General features: G+C 48.1%; 1 protein-coding gene and 1 long non-coding RNA gene across 2 annotated transcripts; one reads left to right on the top strand and one right to left on the bottom strand.

Moving 5' to 3' along the window:
• Positions 1 to 2654: 2654 nt before the first annotated feature.
• On the bottom strand, positions 2655 to 7427 carry LOC126646036 (uncharacterized). Its single transcript, XR_007630213.1, has 3 exons — positions 7298 to 7427; positions 5898 to 6102; positions 2655 to 2938 (listed from the first exon to the last, which is right to left on the bottom strand). It is a non-coding gene; the product is annotated as an uncharacterized LOC126646036 (long non-coding RNA).
• On the top strand, positions 5672 to 15270 carry PIGR (polymeric immunoglobulin receptor). The gene is made up of 11 exons (XM_050327026.1): positions 5672 to 5844; positions 9001 to 9096; positions 9300 to 9632; positions 9805 to 10140; positions 10763 to 11086; positions 11490 to 11804; positions 12711 to 12855; positions 13372 to 13490; positions 13748 to 13873; positions 13986 to 14044; positions 14693 to 15270. Exons 2-11 carry the CDS (start codon positions 9015 to 9017, stop codon positions 14816 to 14818), a joined length of 1965 nt encoding a protein of 654 aa, XP_050182983.1. The 5' UTR covers positions 5672 to 5844; positions 9001 to 9014; the 3' UTR covers positions 14819 to 15270.
• The last annotated feature ends 700 nt before the right edge of the window (positions 15271 to 15970 follow it).

Here is a 15970-nt window from a genome sequence, read left to right as displayed (position 1 = left end):
GTGACCACAGGTAGGACAGGGCACGGGGGCTGCACAGGTTCCTCACAGTGTCAGATGAGGAGCATCAAACACTAATTCTGTCCCCTCCAACCTGCAGCCTCCGCTCTTCCCAGGAGATCCAAATTTCTCAGCGGCACAGTGGGAGGCTCGCTGTCCTTCCAGTGCCACTATGACCCCGAGGGGAGCTACGAGAAGAAGTATTTGTGCAGGTGGGAGGAAGGGAGCTGCTCCCTGCTCCTGGACACCGACGGGTTTGTGCACGAGTCCTACAGAGGGCGGATACAAACAACACACAGCGACCCCGAGCGCGGGACGGACACGGTGGTGATGAGCCAGCTGAGAGAGGAGGACTCAGGCTGGTACTGGTGCAGGGCTAAGAGTGGGCACACAGAGCACACGTCCTCTGTGAAGCTGCACATCCAGAAGGGTAGGTGCTGGGGTGGCCTGGAACACAACAGGGTGATCTTTCAGGTCCCTTCCCAAGCTGCTTTCTGTAAGAGTCAAGGGAAAACAGAAAGCGCTTGGGTCTGGTATTTTTTTTTTCATGCCGAGTTGCAAGGTGAAATGCACAAACCTTTGGCAGCTCTAACACGTTGCCTCGGCAAAGAGACAGGTATTAAAGCCTAAAAATAATGTTCTCTGTAGAAATCTGCTCTTCACGAGACCCAGAAACCACCACTCCTGTCAAGTCCACTTCGTCAAGTCCGGCTGCCTCCAGCACACCCACACGGAGGAGCATCACAGGCCTGGTGTACGTGATGGGCACTGTCACCAAGAGCACCACGGTGGGCACTGTCACCAAGACAACCAGCACCCTGCTGCCCACTACCACCCCTGGCACCTCTGGAACCTCCCCAGGTGAAACCTATCAGGAGAGGTAATTCCACAGCCATGTTGGCACTGACCTGGTGGTTTATGACCTGCCTGCCCCATTTCCCAGGGCCCTACAGAGGGTTGTGCACAGGTTGCAAGTTGAAAACACCTGCAGGAGACATTGGAAGTCAGTGAAGAAGAAGGCAAGGTTACCTCACCTCCGTGTACACTTCTCTTTGAACTTGTCTGCAAGCTTTCTGGTGCTGCCCTCTCCTGAGGACCAGGTGCCAGAGTCAACAGATGTGCTCCTGTCTGTTTTGCTTTGCTCAGTGCAGAGACAGGACCTTGAGAAACAGCGGGCTTGAGCAATAACCTGGTGAATCTGAACCTGCTGCACACTTGAGTGCACCACCTTATCCAAGCCCCTGCAGCAGCCACTAACCTGGGCAGTGTTGGGTGCCCAGTGTTGCATCAGCAGTTATCTTTGGACAAGGTTAATCAGAAGGCTGTGGGTATTTTGGCCAGTAATTATTCCGTGGCAGTTGTCCACACCAAGCCCTGGGGCTCAAGTGGTTTCCCACTGAATTTACCTTCTGTGCTTCCTGTTAGGCAGGATGGCTGTGAGCAGCTCCAAGGCTTCTCTCTCCAGCCCTGTCCACCATCCCCAGCCCCCTCCAAGCCATGTCTCCCACCCATCCAGCCAGAAGGAGGAGGGGGGAGGATGTTGATAATCACAAATCATGCAAATCTTGTACAAAGGCTCAGATTTCCCCACCATTCCTGGCAAAGCCCTCTCTGCCTGGGGAGCTCTGATATCATTTTTGCAAGGAGATGGTTTGGGGACACCTTCCAACAGCGTCAGGGTCCATAACAGCTCACAGAAAGGGTGTGTGGACCTTGCTTGTGAATTTGTGTCCTGAAAACAGCTTGTTTTCTTTTGGAGGGGCTGGCAGCACAAACCCCACACAGCAGAGCAGAGGTAGATGTAGAAATTACTTCCTCCTAAGATAAAGTCCAGTTCAAATGATTTCAACTCGACTTTGCTGGCTGTTCCTTGAATCAGTCGGAGTTTATAACACCTTTATACTCTGTGGGGTAAAAACAACAGCCTGCCCATAGGGGAATCAAAATTCTGTTTAATTCTGGTGATTCATCTTCCCAGCTCATCAGGTGAATCCCGCCTGCTCCCAGCTGTGCTACCAGCTCTTGCTTTGCTGATTGGCATCACCATCACTCTTCTCACCCTGGTCAAAATAAAACTTCAAAAGAAGACGGGTAAGTTGGTCGGGCAACACCCTTTGGGCTGCAGTGGTTGTTTTTACAGGGGGTTTGGCTTGTGATTTCCAAGAGCTGGAGTCTGACCCATGGAATATTTCCACCTCTGGGGACACATGTCCATTGTGTGGCCAGTGCAGGCTGAAAGCACAGCTGTCAGTGCAAGCAAGCAAAGTCCTCCAGAAGTTGTTTGGCTCTTTTTTTTCACCTTTTTATTTTCTTTTTTTTAAATATGCTTAACCAAAAAGCAAATGAAGGAAATGGAAATCCTGAAGCCCTGATGAAAGCAAGGTCAGGTTTTTGTGTGTAGAAGATTTATGGCACTGCGAGTGCTCGGAAATCCTGAGGTACAAAGAGCAGGAACCTGCATGGCCTGAGCAGTTTCTGGGGCCAAATCCAGCTCATTCAGTGCAAAACTGATAGAGAAAGGCCCAAAAATCCCTCCTAATGATTTGTTTTTAAAAATAGATGCATATATCTTATCCCAGAACATTTCATGTCTGTAGAGATAAACTTAGGGATGGAAAACCTTCAGCAATGAGAGGAAATACATTTTTCACGAGAATGAAACTGGGAAACAATGAGCCTAATCTGGTGCCTGGCACGCTGGAATACTTTAAAGAGGCATTAATGGAGGTGCTCCCTCCAGTGCATCCATGTGTTTTTGTTTTAAAGGAGTAGAAAGAAGCATCACTGCAAACCTGGAGGCAGCGACGGCTCAGGCTGGTCCAAGTCCTGCAAAAGAGCAAACAATGGAGGAAACCTCGAGCCCAGGAAAAGTGCAGGAATGCAAGATGGACTCTGGCAAATGTAGGTGGGTGTTTTCTGGAACGGGCACTGTGTCATGTCCCTGGTTAGAAGAGAATAAAACCACATTTTAAGCAGAGAACTCGTGGCTTAGTAAGTAAAATACCTTCATGGGAGAGACACAAGGTTTGCAGTCCAGGAATTGCAATCTACAGTCCAGGACTTGTGTTCTGCTGCCAAACTACTGCCTTTGCTCCTTACCAAGAAATGTTGAGCCATAGATTTCAAAAGACTTGGATTAAATCCTATATAAAGTCCATAAATTTATTATAGGCTTGATTGTAATTTTTGCTTACATGTAGTAAACCTGTTATCACTCTTCCTGCTTGTTCCAATGAAATCTTATTGCTTATCACCTTTTTTGGTATTCCACAGAAGTGATTATTGTTCACTGTGTTGCAACAATATCATTCTTTTCTGTCCTACTGTGCAGGAAAATCTATGCTATCCTTGGAAGATTCAGGATCACCAATTTATATGTAAGAGTCTCTGTCTTCTGGTAAAATATAAATACAGTGGGTCTGCCTCAGAATGTTACTCTTTAGAGAGGAGCTCATATAGAAAACACCTGAGAAAGTCTTTTAAAAACCTCTAATCTGTGGAAATTTGTATCAGTGAGAATTTCTCCTTTAAAAAAAAAATACTGAAATAACGGTTCAAAAATTTGTTGGTGGGATTTCATATTCTCATTACAATGCACTGAGAGCCAAAAGGGGTCCTAAATCTAAATAATGGGAAGGAAAAAAGGACATCTCCCCTAAAACCTTGAAAATAAGCAATCAACATCCTGTGAAAAACCTCTGAAAGTGAGAATGAAAACCAATATTTGTTAATTGTGCCTTTTGTTCCCAGATGTCTGATCTGAGGTAAAGCCTGGGATAATTCTCCTCTTAATCTGAGCAAGAGGCTGACTCCAGATGTTCCCCTCTGAGCCAGGTTTTCCCAGCTTTCTGTTCTCAGGACTCCCTAAAACATCAGACCCATTTGAAATACCAAGTTCGGCGGAAAAACAGAAAAGCCCATGAAATGACTTGCAAAAATATTGAAAAGAGGCAACAGCAGATCACAGTTTTCCTTGTGTTTTGTTATTTTACAGCCACCCTATGGGGAAAAAATGCTTTTCAAGGTGACTGATGAAGACTTGAGCCAGAACCTGCTGTGAAGGCCCCCCCTGTGCATGAGCTGGGAAGATTCCCTATGGAAAACCAACCAAGAACCCCTCACTGCTCCCTGCCCTGCTCAGAACCCAAATGCCCTTTATTGAGAGCTGAATCCCCAGGTGGCACTGGCCACGTGCTTTGCAGAACAGAGAATAAAATAAAGCAGCTGTAACCTGGCTCTTTGGGGGCAGCTCTGACTTGCAGAGGCAGAGAATCCCGAGGGAAAGGTCATGGGAGGGAAGGAACATCATGGTCCTTCAGGGTGGCTCAGTGAGAGTCAAAAAAATCAGAGAATCACAGACTGATTTGGGTTAGAAGGGACCTTAAAGCTCATCTTGTTCCACCCCTTCCACTAGCCCAGGTTGCTCAAAAAATAAGGATTTTCTGTTGTTTTTTTATAAAAAACCTGACCCATTGGGTCATTTTGCAACACACAAACCACCTCTGATTTCAGTTTATGAGACACCCCACGTTCCCAAGCACTGTTTTCCCTTCACCCCCTCTGCAGAAGCATCCCCAGCTTCGAAACCAAACCAGTTCAGCCCAAACACTGCCCAGCCCCAAACAGCAGCTTTGGTTTGTGCTCTCAGGTTGTGTGTCGTGCTGCAAATTGGGCTTTGCCCACTCCCCCCCCCCTCAATAAAAGCAATCCGAAGGTTGTTTGTTTTCTGGAGATGCCAAAATGCTTTGGAACCTGTGACTTGGCAGGAGAACATTTCCTCGTGTGTTAAAGCAAGGAAATGTATTTGCATGAGGAGCACCCTTGGCTAAATCAAAGTTATTTCCAAGGCTGGCTTTCAGATCTGAGAAATTTCTTAAAGATCCCAACTCCAGGTCAGGATCTTGCTGCTCCCAGGCACAGCAGGAACAGCTGGAGCTGCCATCCTGTTCAAACTCTCCAGCTTTCACTGAGAGCAGATGAGGAGAGCTCCGTGTGACCCCCCCAGTTGGAAGGAACTACTGCTTTTGTATTGTTAGTACAAGGCAAAGCAGGTTAATGATTCATCCCACATAATACAAATATTTTCATCTTCATTACTTTTACTTTTTTTCTCATTTCTGAGAACCCCACACCTCGTAGGGAATTTATATCTGGGCTCCTGACATGCCCACAGCAGGAGAGCAAAGAAATGAGGTGGGAGATGGCAGCAAAGCTCCTGTTAATTATTTTTGATTTTAAAGAGCTTGCGATGCTCTTGGTCTTCGCAGACAAGACCAACTTTGCTCACCCAGCCTCCTGCTCTTCCCACCAGGCTGAGGGGACTCAAAATTAGACCCCCTGAGGCTCCCCAGTGTCTTTGTGCCAGGCATAGGCACCATCCTCAAACCAAGGCTGCCTGGCTCCTGTCCGAGCAAAAATCTGCCTGAAAGGTGCTCCATGGACTTGACCCCATGGAGACTCCTTCCTGAAGGAGGCAGAGGTGCCCTGGGCCATTCCTGGGAGCCCACCCACCCTTGGGGTGGCTGTTGTGCAGTGGGGGGTGTGTAATCAGGAGGTGAATAAGAGGGTGCACCCTCGGAGTGACAGCAGAGCCGGGCCGGGCATTGGCTTCCCGGCTCTCACGTGGGCTGGTGCTCACCTGCCAGAGCTTTTGGATGCTATTCCTTTAAGGCACAACAGGTGGAAATGCAGGACCAAAGGCGTATTTAAGCCAGCCTGGCAGTGCCAGAGCCCTTGTCCTGCTGGGACAGGGAGGCAGGACACTCACAGAAGGTCCCAGGGTCACCAGCGAAGCGAGAGCCTTCAGAAAGAAAAGCAAAGCAAGATCCTGCAGAGGGAACTGAAGGTGTAAGTAAAGCTGCTTCGTTGTCTTTTGGAAATGCAAAAATGTTTCTCACTACCTCTTTGAGATGGGGAAGGAGAAGAGCAGCAGTCTGCAGCCTCTTTTGAGGGCTCTTCCTCACACGTGTAGGGAAGCAGCAGCTCTGAACCAGCAGGTCTCACTGGTGGGAGGCTGATTTCTTGTGAAAGAAGGTCAAAAGCATAGGAACAGGGTTATGACAGTTATGTTTGCTTCTCTGCAGAAGTTTTTTTAATCTTTCCCCTCTGGAAAAAAAAAAAAAAGGATAATTATCATTACAATATTTGCGTTAAATATTAGCATAGAAAATAACAAATGTTAGTAAATATTACTATAGCAACCTAAAGCTTTGCTACTCAGCCTGAGGTCATTAGAGTCTTTTGAATTACAGCAGGTAAATTTTGAAACTGAAGAGAATTGGTGCAGTTATGTCCTAAAGGAGGTCTGGAGAGCTCTCAAGTTTATACAGTTACCAGGAAGATAAATAGATACTGAAGCATAAGAGAATGGGCTGGGCAGGGTGTCCTAAAACTGAAATCAGAGAGTCCCATCACACTCAGACAAACTGAAGGTGTGGGTTTCTGCACACCTGAGTTCTTACTCTGCAAAGAAAACGTTCCTATAGGATTTAATACATTCCATCTGAAGTACAGAGAAATATCACCTCCTAATTGTTAATGAATCCTGCACTGGCACTGTCCACCCATCCAGGGGCTGCACAAACTGGGGTGTACAGTGAGTTGGGCCTCAGGATGTTCCTGCTCCCTGCAGTAGGAGTAGCATTAAACTATAGAATATTTAATAGTGTCCAATATTTAATAAACTATAGAATATTTAATGGTTTCGCTTTCCAGCCCAAGAAACACATGAACCACAACACTCTTATCTGAAAAGCAACAGGTTGGTGCATGGGGTGCCTAACACCTTAAAGGAATATAAAATTAGGTCATGTCCTGATGAATCTAACAGCTTAAAGGAACATAAAATTAGGCCAGCAGCACGATCTCAGCGGGGATTTCAGTCCTTTCCATGAGGGTTGTCTGATTATTCTGTGTCATTTCTTTTCTGGAACACATTGCTCATGCAGGGCAGTGTTTATCTTTTATCTGAGAGTCGATTCCTCATTCTTAACTCCATGAAAATGGGGTGAAATGGTGGCTTTTCCCCATCCTGCTACAGCAAACAAAACTCACAGTAAGTTGAGTTCGCAGTGACCTTGATGAGCAATGTAAAGATGTGGATAACCCAGTCCTGTGCAGGAAGAAATCTGTTGCTGTGCCCTTTTTTGGGGGGCACAGAGGTCTTCAGCACCTTCATAAATCACCCCCAGCACAAATGCCAGTGCTCCTCCTCACAGTAAAACCTCTAATGCTGGTCTTGCTTTAAAAGGATTTTGGGGAGGGGGGAAAATATTACCTATATATAAAGTATCTGTGTTACCTATATGTTATTATTTCTTCAGCTATTTGAATAACAGCAAACATTCCACAAAACAGAAGGGATCCCAGGCTGGAATGACAAATGTCACGACTAAATCCTCGTGTTTTGTCGATCCCACAGCACGGCCTTGACACTGGTCATTGTTAAGAGCAATAGTTAATAGCTAATGGATTGGACTGTGCTGATCCCTGGCAACTTCCATCAGGAGCTCTGAGAAGCTGGCATGCTCCTGGTGCAGCTGAGTCAGCAGAATTTGGGAACTGGACTCTGGTATTTCATACCCAGCCAGAGCAGCTGCTTGCTCAGGTTTGCACAATTCAGGAATCAGGTCCTGATCTCTTCCAAATCATTATAAACCCGGAGATATTTCTCTCCCTAGGAGTGACAGATTCCCAAAAGCACAACAGAAATGCAGGGAAGGTCTTGTCATGGCTGAGGTTTGGAAGAGCCAACCTGGTCAGAGAGTTCTTGCAGCTGGAAATGTGGAAAATATCACAATGCAGGCATACAACAGTGCTGGAGAGGAAGGTGATGGTCCCAACCTAAGTCAGTCCCATAGTGCTGAACCAGGAAAGTGTCCACACACTGTGGATTAGGAAACACAGGCAGAGAGGTCTCATACCACATCTATTGCTAGTTAGCCAGGGGCAAATATCAAGGCCCTCTTTGTGCCATAGTGTTTGCTTTTTGCAGAATATGTCGTGTTTATCTTGCTGGCTACTGCTGGGATATGTATGAAAGAGCATTTTTCATGCTCAGTGAGTTAATTATTAGCCATGGACAAGTAGCCATTGAGCAAATGGAAATCACAATACAAGGAAGAAGGCACAACAGAACACCTTTCATCTTAACAGGGAAATAAACCCCTTTTTCTTCTACCGGGAATTACCCTTAATAAAATAGTGTCACTTGATGCCCTGAAATCAAATTCCTCTGATTGTTTATAAAGATTTTCCTTGGCACCTCTCATCATCTCTGATGGGTCTCTTCCAGCCCAGTGTATTCTATGAACTTGGAAGGGAGATAAAGAGCCGTGCTCGGGAAATGCACATTCCCATCACTGTACTGGGCAGTGTCCAACAGCACAGGCAGTTCAGGCCAAAGAAAACAGTTGAGTCAATTGAGAGTCTTGGTTTCCTCTGAGCCATCACTGCCCAAACCAAAAGGAAGGTCAGAAATATTCATCCTGAAGATTATGGATGTATTTCAAGAGATGCAGCTTGGTTGGTTATTGCCCATCACTGGATCCTGGCCAAGCGTTAATTTGTGTGCAGTAGGTTGGGCAGGGCTTTACTTGGTTGAAGTCTGATTCTTGGAGAAGCAGGGCTGAGGTAAATCCCTGCAGCTCACTAAGCTGTAGCTGAGAAAAGGGGAAAAAAAGTAGAGATGAAAATGTTACCATTTTTCGCTTTCAGGGGTCCTTGAAGAGACCAGGGAAACAAAGAGCAGGAATTAAAAACAGGCTTCAGTCAGGAACTCCTCACATTACAGAAGGAGATTGGGGTGTTGGGATGAGACCCAGAGGCAAGAATAGTTATCAACTTCCTCTTTCCCATTCAATTCCTTGACAGAAGCAATTAAAAACTATATTTCTCTCTCCTTCAGGTGGCCACCACCCTCATATCCTCCAACCCAAAAAGATTTAGATGATTAAGTTAAATTTTGCAAGTGCAGTTACTCACCAACCTCTGTGTCTTTCCCAGGGAATGCAAGAAAAATGGCTTTGCTAGCATTCATCTTCCTCCTTGCCCTCCTCCCAGCTGGATCTGCAAAAAGCAGACACCCCCCCAAGGCAACAAGTAAGTGCAACTCACCCGGGGCACAGCTCTTGTGGTGGCACCTTCAGGGAGCAGCTTCACCCCATCAGTGCCCACCGCTGCCACGGGACCTTTTCGGGGCACCTGGTGCTGCTCAGCACTCCGGGTCCATGCTCGCCCGGGATGCCTGAGCTGTGTGGCAGAGGTTTACAGACATTTACAGCCAGCATGTTTTCCTCTTGCAGTCTTAAGCCCTGTGTTCGGGCCACGGCAGGTGTACGGCGTGGCGGGCGGGTCGGTCACCGTGAAGTGCTTCTACCCCCCCACCTCTGTGAACAGACACGACAGGAAATATTGGTGCAAGCAGTCGGGCAGGAGGTGTGTGACTGTTGCCTCCACCACTGGCTACGTTTCCTCGGGCTATGAGGGCAGGATCTCCCTCACTGACTACCCAGAGGCAGAAAACTTCCAGATCAACATCTCCTCCCTCGCGCCGACGGACGCCGGCACTTACGAGTGTGGCGTTGGTGACAATGGCAGAGGGCTCTCCTACAAAGTCACTCTGAACGTTTCCCAAGGTAATTACAGCTCTGGGGCCTCTTAAAGCATTATTTTCTCTTACACCCCCTCTCCCTCCCCTTTTAAATAAGGCTCCACAGGTCGCCTGTGGAGCAGGGGCTCCCTGCTCTCAGCAAACAGCAGTTTTCATTCCACTGGCAGCAGGCCCTGACTGTGGTTCTGTATGCACAGGTCCAGACGTACCCGAGGCAGCTGAGCTCTTCTACGTGAAGCTGTACAGCACCTGGACCGTGACCTGCAGCTTTGGGGAGGAATTTACCTACTTCAGGAAATACCTGTGCAAGATGGAGGCAGGAGGTTGCCACGACATCATCGATAACATCAGAGAGGATGTTATTGATGCGGATTACAGGGGGCGAGTTCTGCTGAGCCTCGAGCGCTCTCCAGGCTCATTCAGCATCATGATGACTCAGATGGACTGGGAAGATGCAGGCTTGTACCACTGTGGGGCTGGTGAATACGGGAAAAATGGAAAATCCAAGGAGCTGGATGTGTTTATCTATGAGGGTAAGCTATTCCCAGTGCATTTTCCACTTCATCTCTGCTTCTCTTCAGAAGCATTGCTAGCAGTCTCGCTTTATTTAACAAGGACTTTAATTTCCCTTTGCAGGCTGCTATTATCCTATTCTTCATCTAGATACTCCTATTTATTTAACTATCTGTAATTCACTAAATCATCAGTAATAAAGCTTGTATCAAGACTTAGCTTTCCCAGCAGTGGCTGGCTGTCTTCCCCAGTCCAAAACTCCAGGGGACAAATTCCACCTCCAAGTTTGAGACAAACAAACCATCTCTTCAGGTCTTAATTCCTTGAACCTCAATATGACAGATGTAGAAAGGAGAAGACCTGCCCTTCCTCTAGCAAAGGAAAAAAAAAGCTTTGAAATGTCTGTACACAAAGCCAACAAGCACCCATTGAATTTGGGGAAAAGAAAGGCCTGACAGACTCTTTAGGATCAATTCCTGACAGTGCCAGAACAGCCTTCTGCTGGTTGCACCCCTGAGCTTTGCCTAACCTTGCTTTAGCCATAAGAGCTTTGTTTGATCTGATAATATTTATTTTCTTGGAAGAGTGCCCCACGGACACAAGTGAGACGTTCGTAACCGCTCATGTCATTTTTATCGACAGACAAAAACTTCCCTCAAATGAAGTCCACGGTAATTGCGACAGAGGGAGGTTCAGCAACTTTCGAATGCCTCTATGAGCCTCTAAAGAAGTCCTCAACGAGGGTCTGGGCCAAGTGGAAATCAGATAAATATACCAGGATCATAGACAACGCAGGTTATGTGAGGCCACAGTTCGAGGGAAGAGTGGCCATGTTTGAGAACCCGAATAACAGGACAGTCACCGTCATCCTGAACCAGCTGAGTGACGCAGACAAGGGCTATTATTGGTGCATAACAAATGAACTGAAGGAGCAGCAAACATCAGCTGAGCTGAAGGTCACAGAAGGTAGGAGGTGGCCCTTTGGCAGTTCTCTGCCCGCTCAGTAGGTACCAAACAACCTCCTGAGCACCACAAACGAGCAAATCTGGCTTTTTGAGAAGAGATGTGAGACCCAGGCCTGAGCTCACCTCAGTGGCTCTAAAACTGAAACACGTGGTTTCAGTTTTATGAGAAAAAAGTGCTCACAAAGATTTCTTGTGCAAATATTTCTTAAGCCTTGTAAGAAACACACCCCCTCCCCCCCAGTTTTCACCCAGAGATGCATAAACAGCATCCTTAGCATTAATTTACCAATGCAGGGAGCACTTTCCCTCGAAGATCCATCTGTAGCAGCACCACTACCTGCTGGCTGACATTCCCAGCACTGAAACCACTAACACCAGCCTTGATGTTCCATTTGCCCTTGCAGGAAAACCTTACCTGACAGGACAGAAGGAAGTGGAGGCGCGAGTGGGCTCACGGGTGGATTTAACTTGCTCCTACCCGTGCGCCTACTACTCCTACGAGAAGTACTGGTGCAAGTGGAGCCCCAGCGGCTGCTCCGTGATGCCAGCCTCTGATCTGAGGCAGCCGGGGCCAGAGGCAACCTGCAACACCTCCAACAGGACAGTTATCCTGAGCTTTGCCTCGGTGACAGAGGAGGACGCAGGGTGGTACTGGTGCGGGGTGAAGCGCAACGGCCTCTTCGGGGAAACCATGGCAGTGAAGCTGTCTGTGACTGCAGGTGAGCCCCGAGGCAGAGGTTTTCCTGCTCGCCAGGGCTCTGGATCACTCTGCCAGTCCTCTCCGTAGCCACTAGGTTGCAGCACCTCAAAACACAAGTGCTGCACGCCCAGGCAGCCTCCCAGCCGACATCACCCTGGCTTGGTACAACTTGCCATTAGTGTTTTCATCCACTCATTGGTTTTTTTTTTGGCTTCCTGGTCCCCACCAGTCTAAATCTCACTTTCTTCCTCGCCAATTTTACTGTTACCCCCGTCCTTCCTAATTGTTGCTGTTACAATTTGTAGCATCATTTAGTTTAAGCCACATCTGCCACATCTTCACCCAGATGTGAAGAACTGATGTAGTTCAGAGACTTACCTTGCTCCAGGGAGCTTCTTATCTTAGGAAATAAGTGTGCAACAGGAGAGAAAAGACTAAAACCAACAGCAGGGGGCTTAGTCTCAGCTTTGGTGCAGTATCTTGGAATTAAGATGCTTTTTCTCATGGAGGAATATTGTTAGAAGCAGGGGAAAAGCAGAGCACTGGATATCCCATATTTAGCCATCCCAAGTGGGTGATGGTCAAAGCGAAAACCTCATTTCATTGCCTTTGGGGGGGTCAAGGAGCTAGAAATAAAAGCAAAGCAAATATTCAAAATTTGTTCTGGGAAACATTAGAGGCAGAACTCAGAAATGCAAGACTTTTTCAAAAGTTTCTAGGCAGTGAGAGTCTACTTGAGATTTCTGCAGTGAGTTATTTGGAATGACATTATTTCTGATCTCAAAGCCCCATTTTAAAGAGCCTGTCACGTGGAGCCAAAACCCATGGCAGCTCCACATCCACCCCAACACATCCAACTGGTTTTTGTGTCCCCTTCTCTGTGCTGCTGCTCACTAATCACACTTCCTTCCCTGGGGTGCAATAGGAAACGATGCCAAGCACAACCCAGAGCTCCTGGACGTTGATGCCCCCAGCCATGCTGAGTTCCCCAACCACGTTGAGCCCGGCCCTGGACCCCGAGGAGGAGCCTACAGTGACTCTGGGGTGAGAAGTGGAGCTGCCCCAGGAAGGTTGGTTCTCTCCTTGCTCTGCCATTGATGATTCTTGTGAGGTTTATATCAACCCACTGTGGGTTCTGTGTTTGTACACTGTGTACGTGTGGTTTAGCAACAAAAAGAGTTCTTGTACCAAAAGAACTCTGCTCAAAACATCAGAGGAAAAGGAGAGGGAAAAGTTACAGCAAAGGGCAAGGTTACTTGAAATTGATCTGTAGTTCAAGAAAATGGTGCCAGGAGATTAGAGATTAGAGATTCCAGATACAAAACAACTGCTTGAAAGTACTTCTGTTAAGGTTGGAGAACTTTCCTTCACACATTTATAACCAAGCTGCTGATGCAGCTATTTTGGCACAACCTCCATACTGTATTTTTATTTGGCTTTTTTTATTTTACTGGGATCCAGTGCTAGGATCCAGTCCATTAAGTGAATTGCATCATGCTCACTCAGAATTATCATTCCATACAAATTTAGACTGCTGGACCTTCAAATGCATCATTTTTAGCGTTCTCTCTTTCCCTCCATTCCAGCTCTGACCAAGGCCATGGCTCCAATACTCTTGCTTTAGTGCTGGGCCCCATTGCTGCCCTGCTCCTGATCGTTGTGACAGCTTTTGCCATCGTTAAATACAGGCAGATGAAGAGATCTGGTGAGTCCCTGCCTTTGTCTTTGCTGGGCTGGGCTGCTCTCCTGCTTCCCTACTGTGTGAGGGCAGGGAAGGGACCCTGGTGCTCCCATTGACCCCATCCAACACCCAGAACAGGGTGCCCAGCTGAGATAGAGCCCATCCCTCTGCGTGCTTTGCACTTTGTACCCCCCAGCACCGCCTCGCACCGAGGGTTCAGGTGCCAACGTGCTCACACCAGCTCTAAGCAGAGGGTTTGTTTATTTTCCCTCTCTTACCAGACCTGGTGTCCATTGGGAGCTACAGGACGAACATCAGCATGTCAGACTTTGAGAGTGTGAAGGATTACAGTGCCAGCAACAGCGCCTGTGTGAAGGAGAGCCAGGAGACTGCCATCAGAGGGGACGGTAGGGTGCTGACTCCAGTCTCCTCCTGGGGTGAGGGGTCTGCAGAAGGACCTTACAAAAGCCCCACAAATGCCTGCCCACCTCTCTAACACCTGCCTCTCCCTCCCTGCAGAGTTCATCACCACCACGGACACCCCGGAAAGTGCTGCCGAGGCAAAGAAGGCAAAAAGGGTAAGAGGAGGCAGGAGAGAGGCCACTGACCTGGGAGACACAGCCCTCCAGTCTCTGCCAAAGGGGCTGCCTTCTCCCAGGGGCCTTATTTATACCCAAGTGCTCTCCATCTTACCTGGATCCAGCACCTGCTGCAGATCAGCCTCTGTGGGTGGACCTTATACCCCTTTCCTGACTCCATGCTTCAGTGGAGACAGCAACAGCAGTCACCTTGCTTCAAACAGTAAACCAAGTCAGCCCCAGGTTGCAACAGGAAAGTTGGGGTTGTTGCCATAGATATGAAACCCTGGGATAAGCAGTTGGCCCATCCCACCTTCCATCCCTCCCACGTGTAGGCAGTGGTTCAGGGGGCACAGGTAGGCAGGGAGGGCTCTGCTGTTGCAAGGGCTGTGATTTGCACCTGTGATCCCTGCCTTTCCCTGCCTTTCCCTGCCTTTCCATGCCCTCTACTCCCCCCCTTCCCTTTGGGGAAGGTCGTGGTCAGTGGCAGCACTCAGCAATAGCTGAAGGTGCCTCTGGGTCCTCCCACTCATCCACTCTGCCCAGGTCACCCCGAGACCCTCACAGCCCACACAGTGCTGCCTTTCCCCTGCCACGTGCTGCTCTCCATCCCCAGCCACCTAACTGTGTCCTCCTGTCCTTCCCCAGAGCTCCAAGGAGGATGCTGACCTCACCTACTCCACCTTCCTCCTCACCTCTGGCAGCATCGCTCAGGGTGGCACCAGGGGGATCAGCCCTGCCCTGGATGTGTCCCCTCCCCAGGATCAGGTCTGAAGGTTGGGGATTGAGAGGAGGCAGCGACTGGGACCGGCTCTACCTTGAGGATCACACCAAGCCATCAGCAAGCACACACACTGTTCACTGCTACCACAATTTGCTATAGCTTGACCTTTTTTTTTTTTTTTTTTTGCTTAAATTCAGCTTCAAGTGGTGATTTAAGAGGAATTGTTTCATGTCCAATGGGGCTGGGCTGGAAGTGCAGGGTCTGAGTGAGCAGGAGTTCAAGTGGCTCATTCCACCAACACTTCCACCAACACAGTGGGCTCTCACAGGCATTTTAAAAAAGTCCCATTTTCTTTTAAAGGCAGCTGGAAAACCCTTTAGAACAGCATCTGATGCTTTTGATTCCTCTAAGCTTTCTCGACCTGAGGGCAGCACCTGCAGGCCAGACACGGTCTGAAGTGTTTTCATGCACAAGCAATAAAGAATATCAGTGGCTTTCAGCAGACCAGGGAACTCGGTCCGTGGGAGAGCACGGGGAGAGCACACCCAGACAGACACAGTAAAGGTGGGAAAAGCTGAATATTCCACAGATAAAGCAATGTAGGAAGCAGCAATGATGAAGAAGTGACGAAGCAGAGAAGCAATTTTTCCCTAAACACCAGGAATGGGATAGGCTGGTGCCTTACCTGGAGAAGAGCAGGGCTGTGGAGGGGTTTGGCAGGGCCAGGGCAGAAACTGCACAGGGATTCAAATTCCTGAATTTGTGCTGCTGAAGGGCAGCTCTGAGATCAAACCATAAAACATAAAGAATGAAAAACATCACCCTGGGTAGGGTCTGACCTGTGTTGCAGTAACACCACACAATATTTCTGGTTTAGTAAAGTGTTAGCTGCGTTTAAAAAAATGAAAACAGAACCATAGCTCAGGGAGGTGCTGGAAAATGGCTGTTAGCTGAGAGACACTGAGTTTCACCAAGGACAAAACACAAATTATTCCTGAATCATGGACTTCCCCACAGTTAAGTGCTGAGATGAGCGTTTGTGTTTTCACATCCACAGTGCAATAGTCATCACCTTACTGGGACCTCAAATGTCAGGTTACAGCTCACCTACCCCATCCTCCAGGGCTCCATTCCCTCATCAGCATGGTGGGAAGGGGCTTGGATATTGGGAAAGGTGTGGAGGGGCCAGGACAGGTCTGTGC

The sequence above is a fragment of the Myiozetetes cayanensis genome, unplaced genomic scaffold (genome assembly GCF_022539395.1).
Source record: "Myiozetetes cayanensis isolate MyiCay16 unplaced genomic scaffold, myiCay2020 scf32, whole genome shotgun sequence".
NCBI classification, from domain to species: domain Eukaryota; kingdom Metazoa; phylum Chordata; class Aves; order Passeriformes; family Tyrannidae; genus Myiozetetes; species Myiozetetes cayanensis.
Note: the sequence above shows the minus strand (reverse complement) of the source record. Positions and strands in the feature narration are given on the sequence as shown.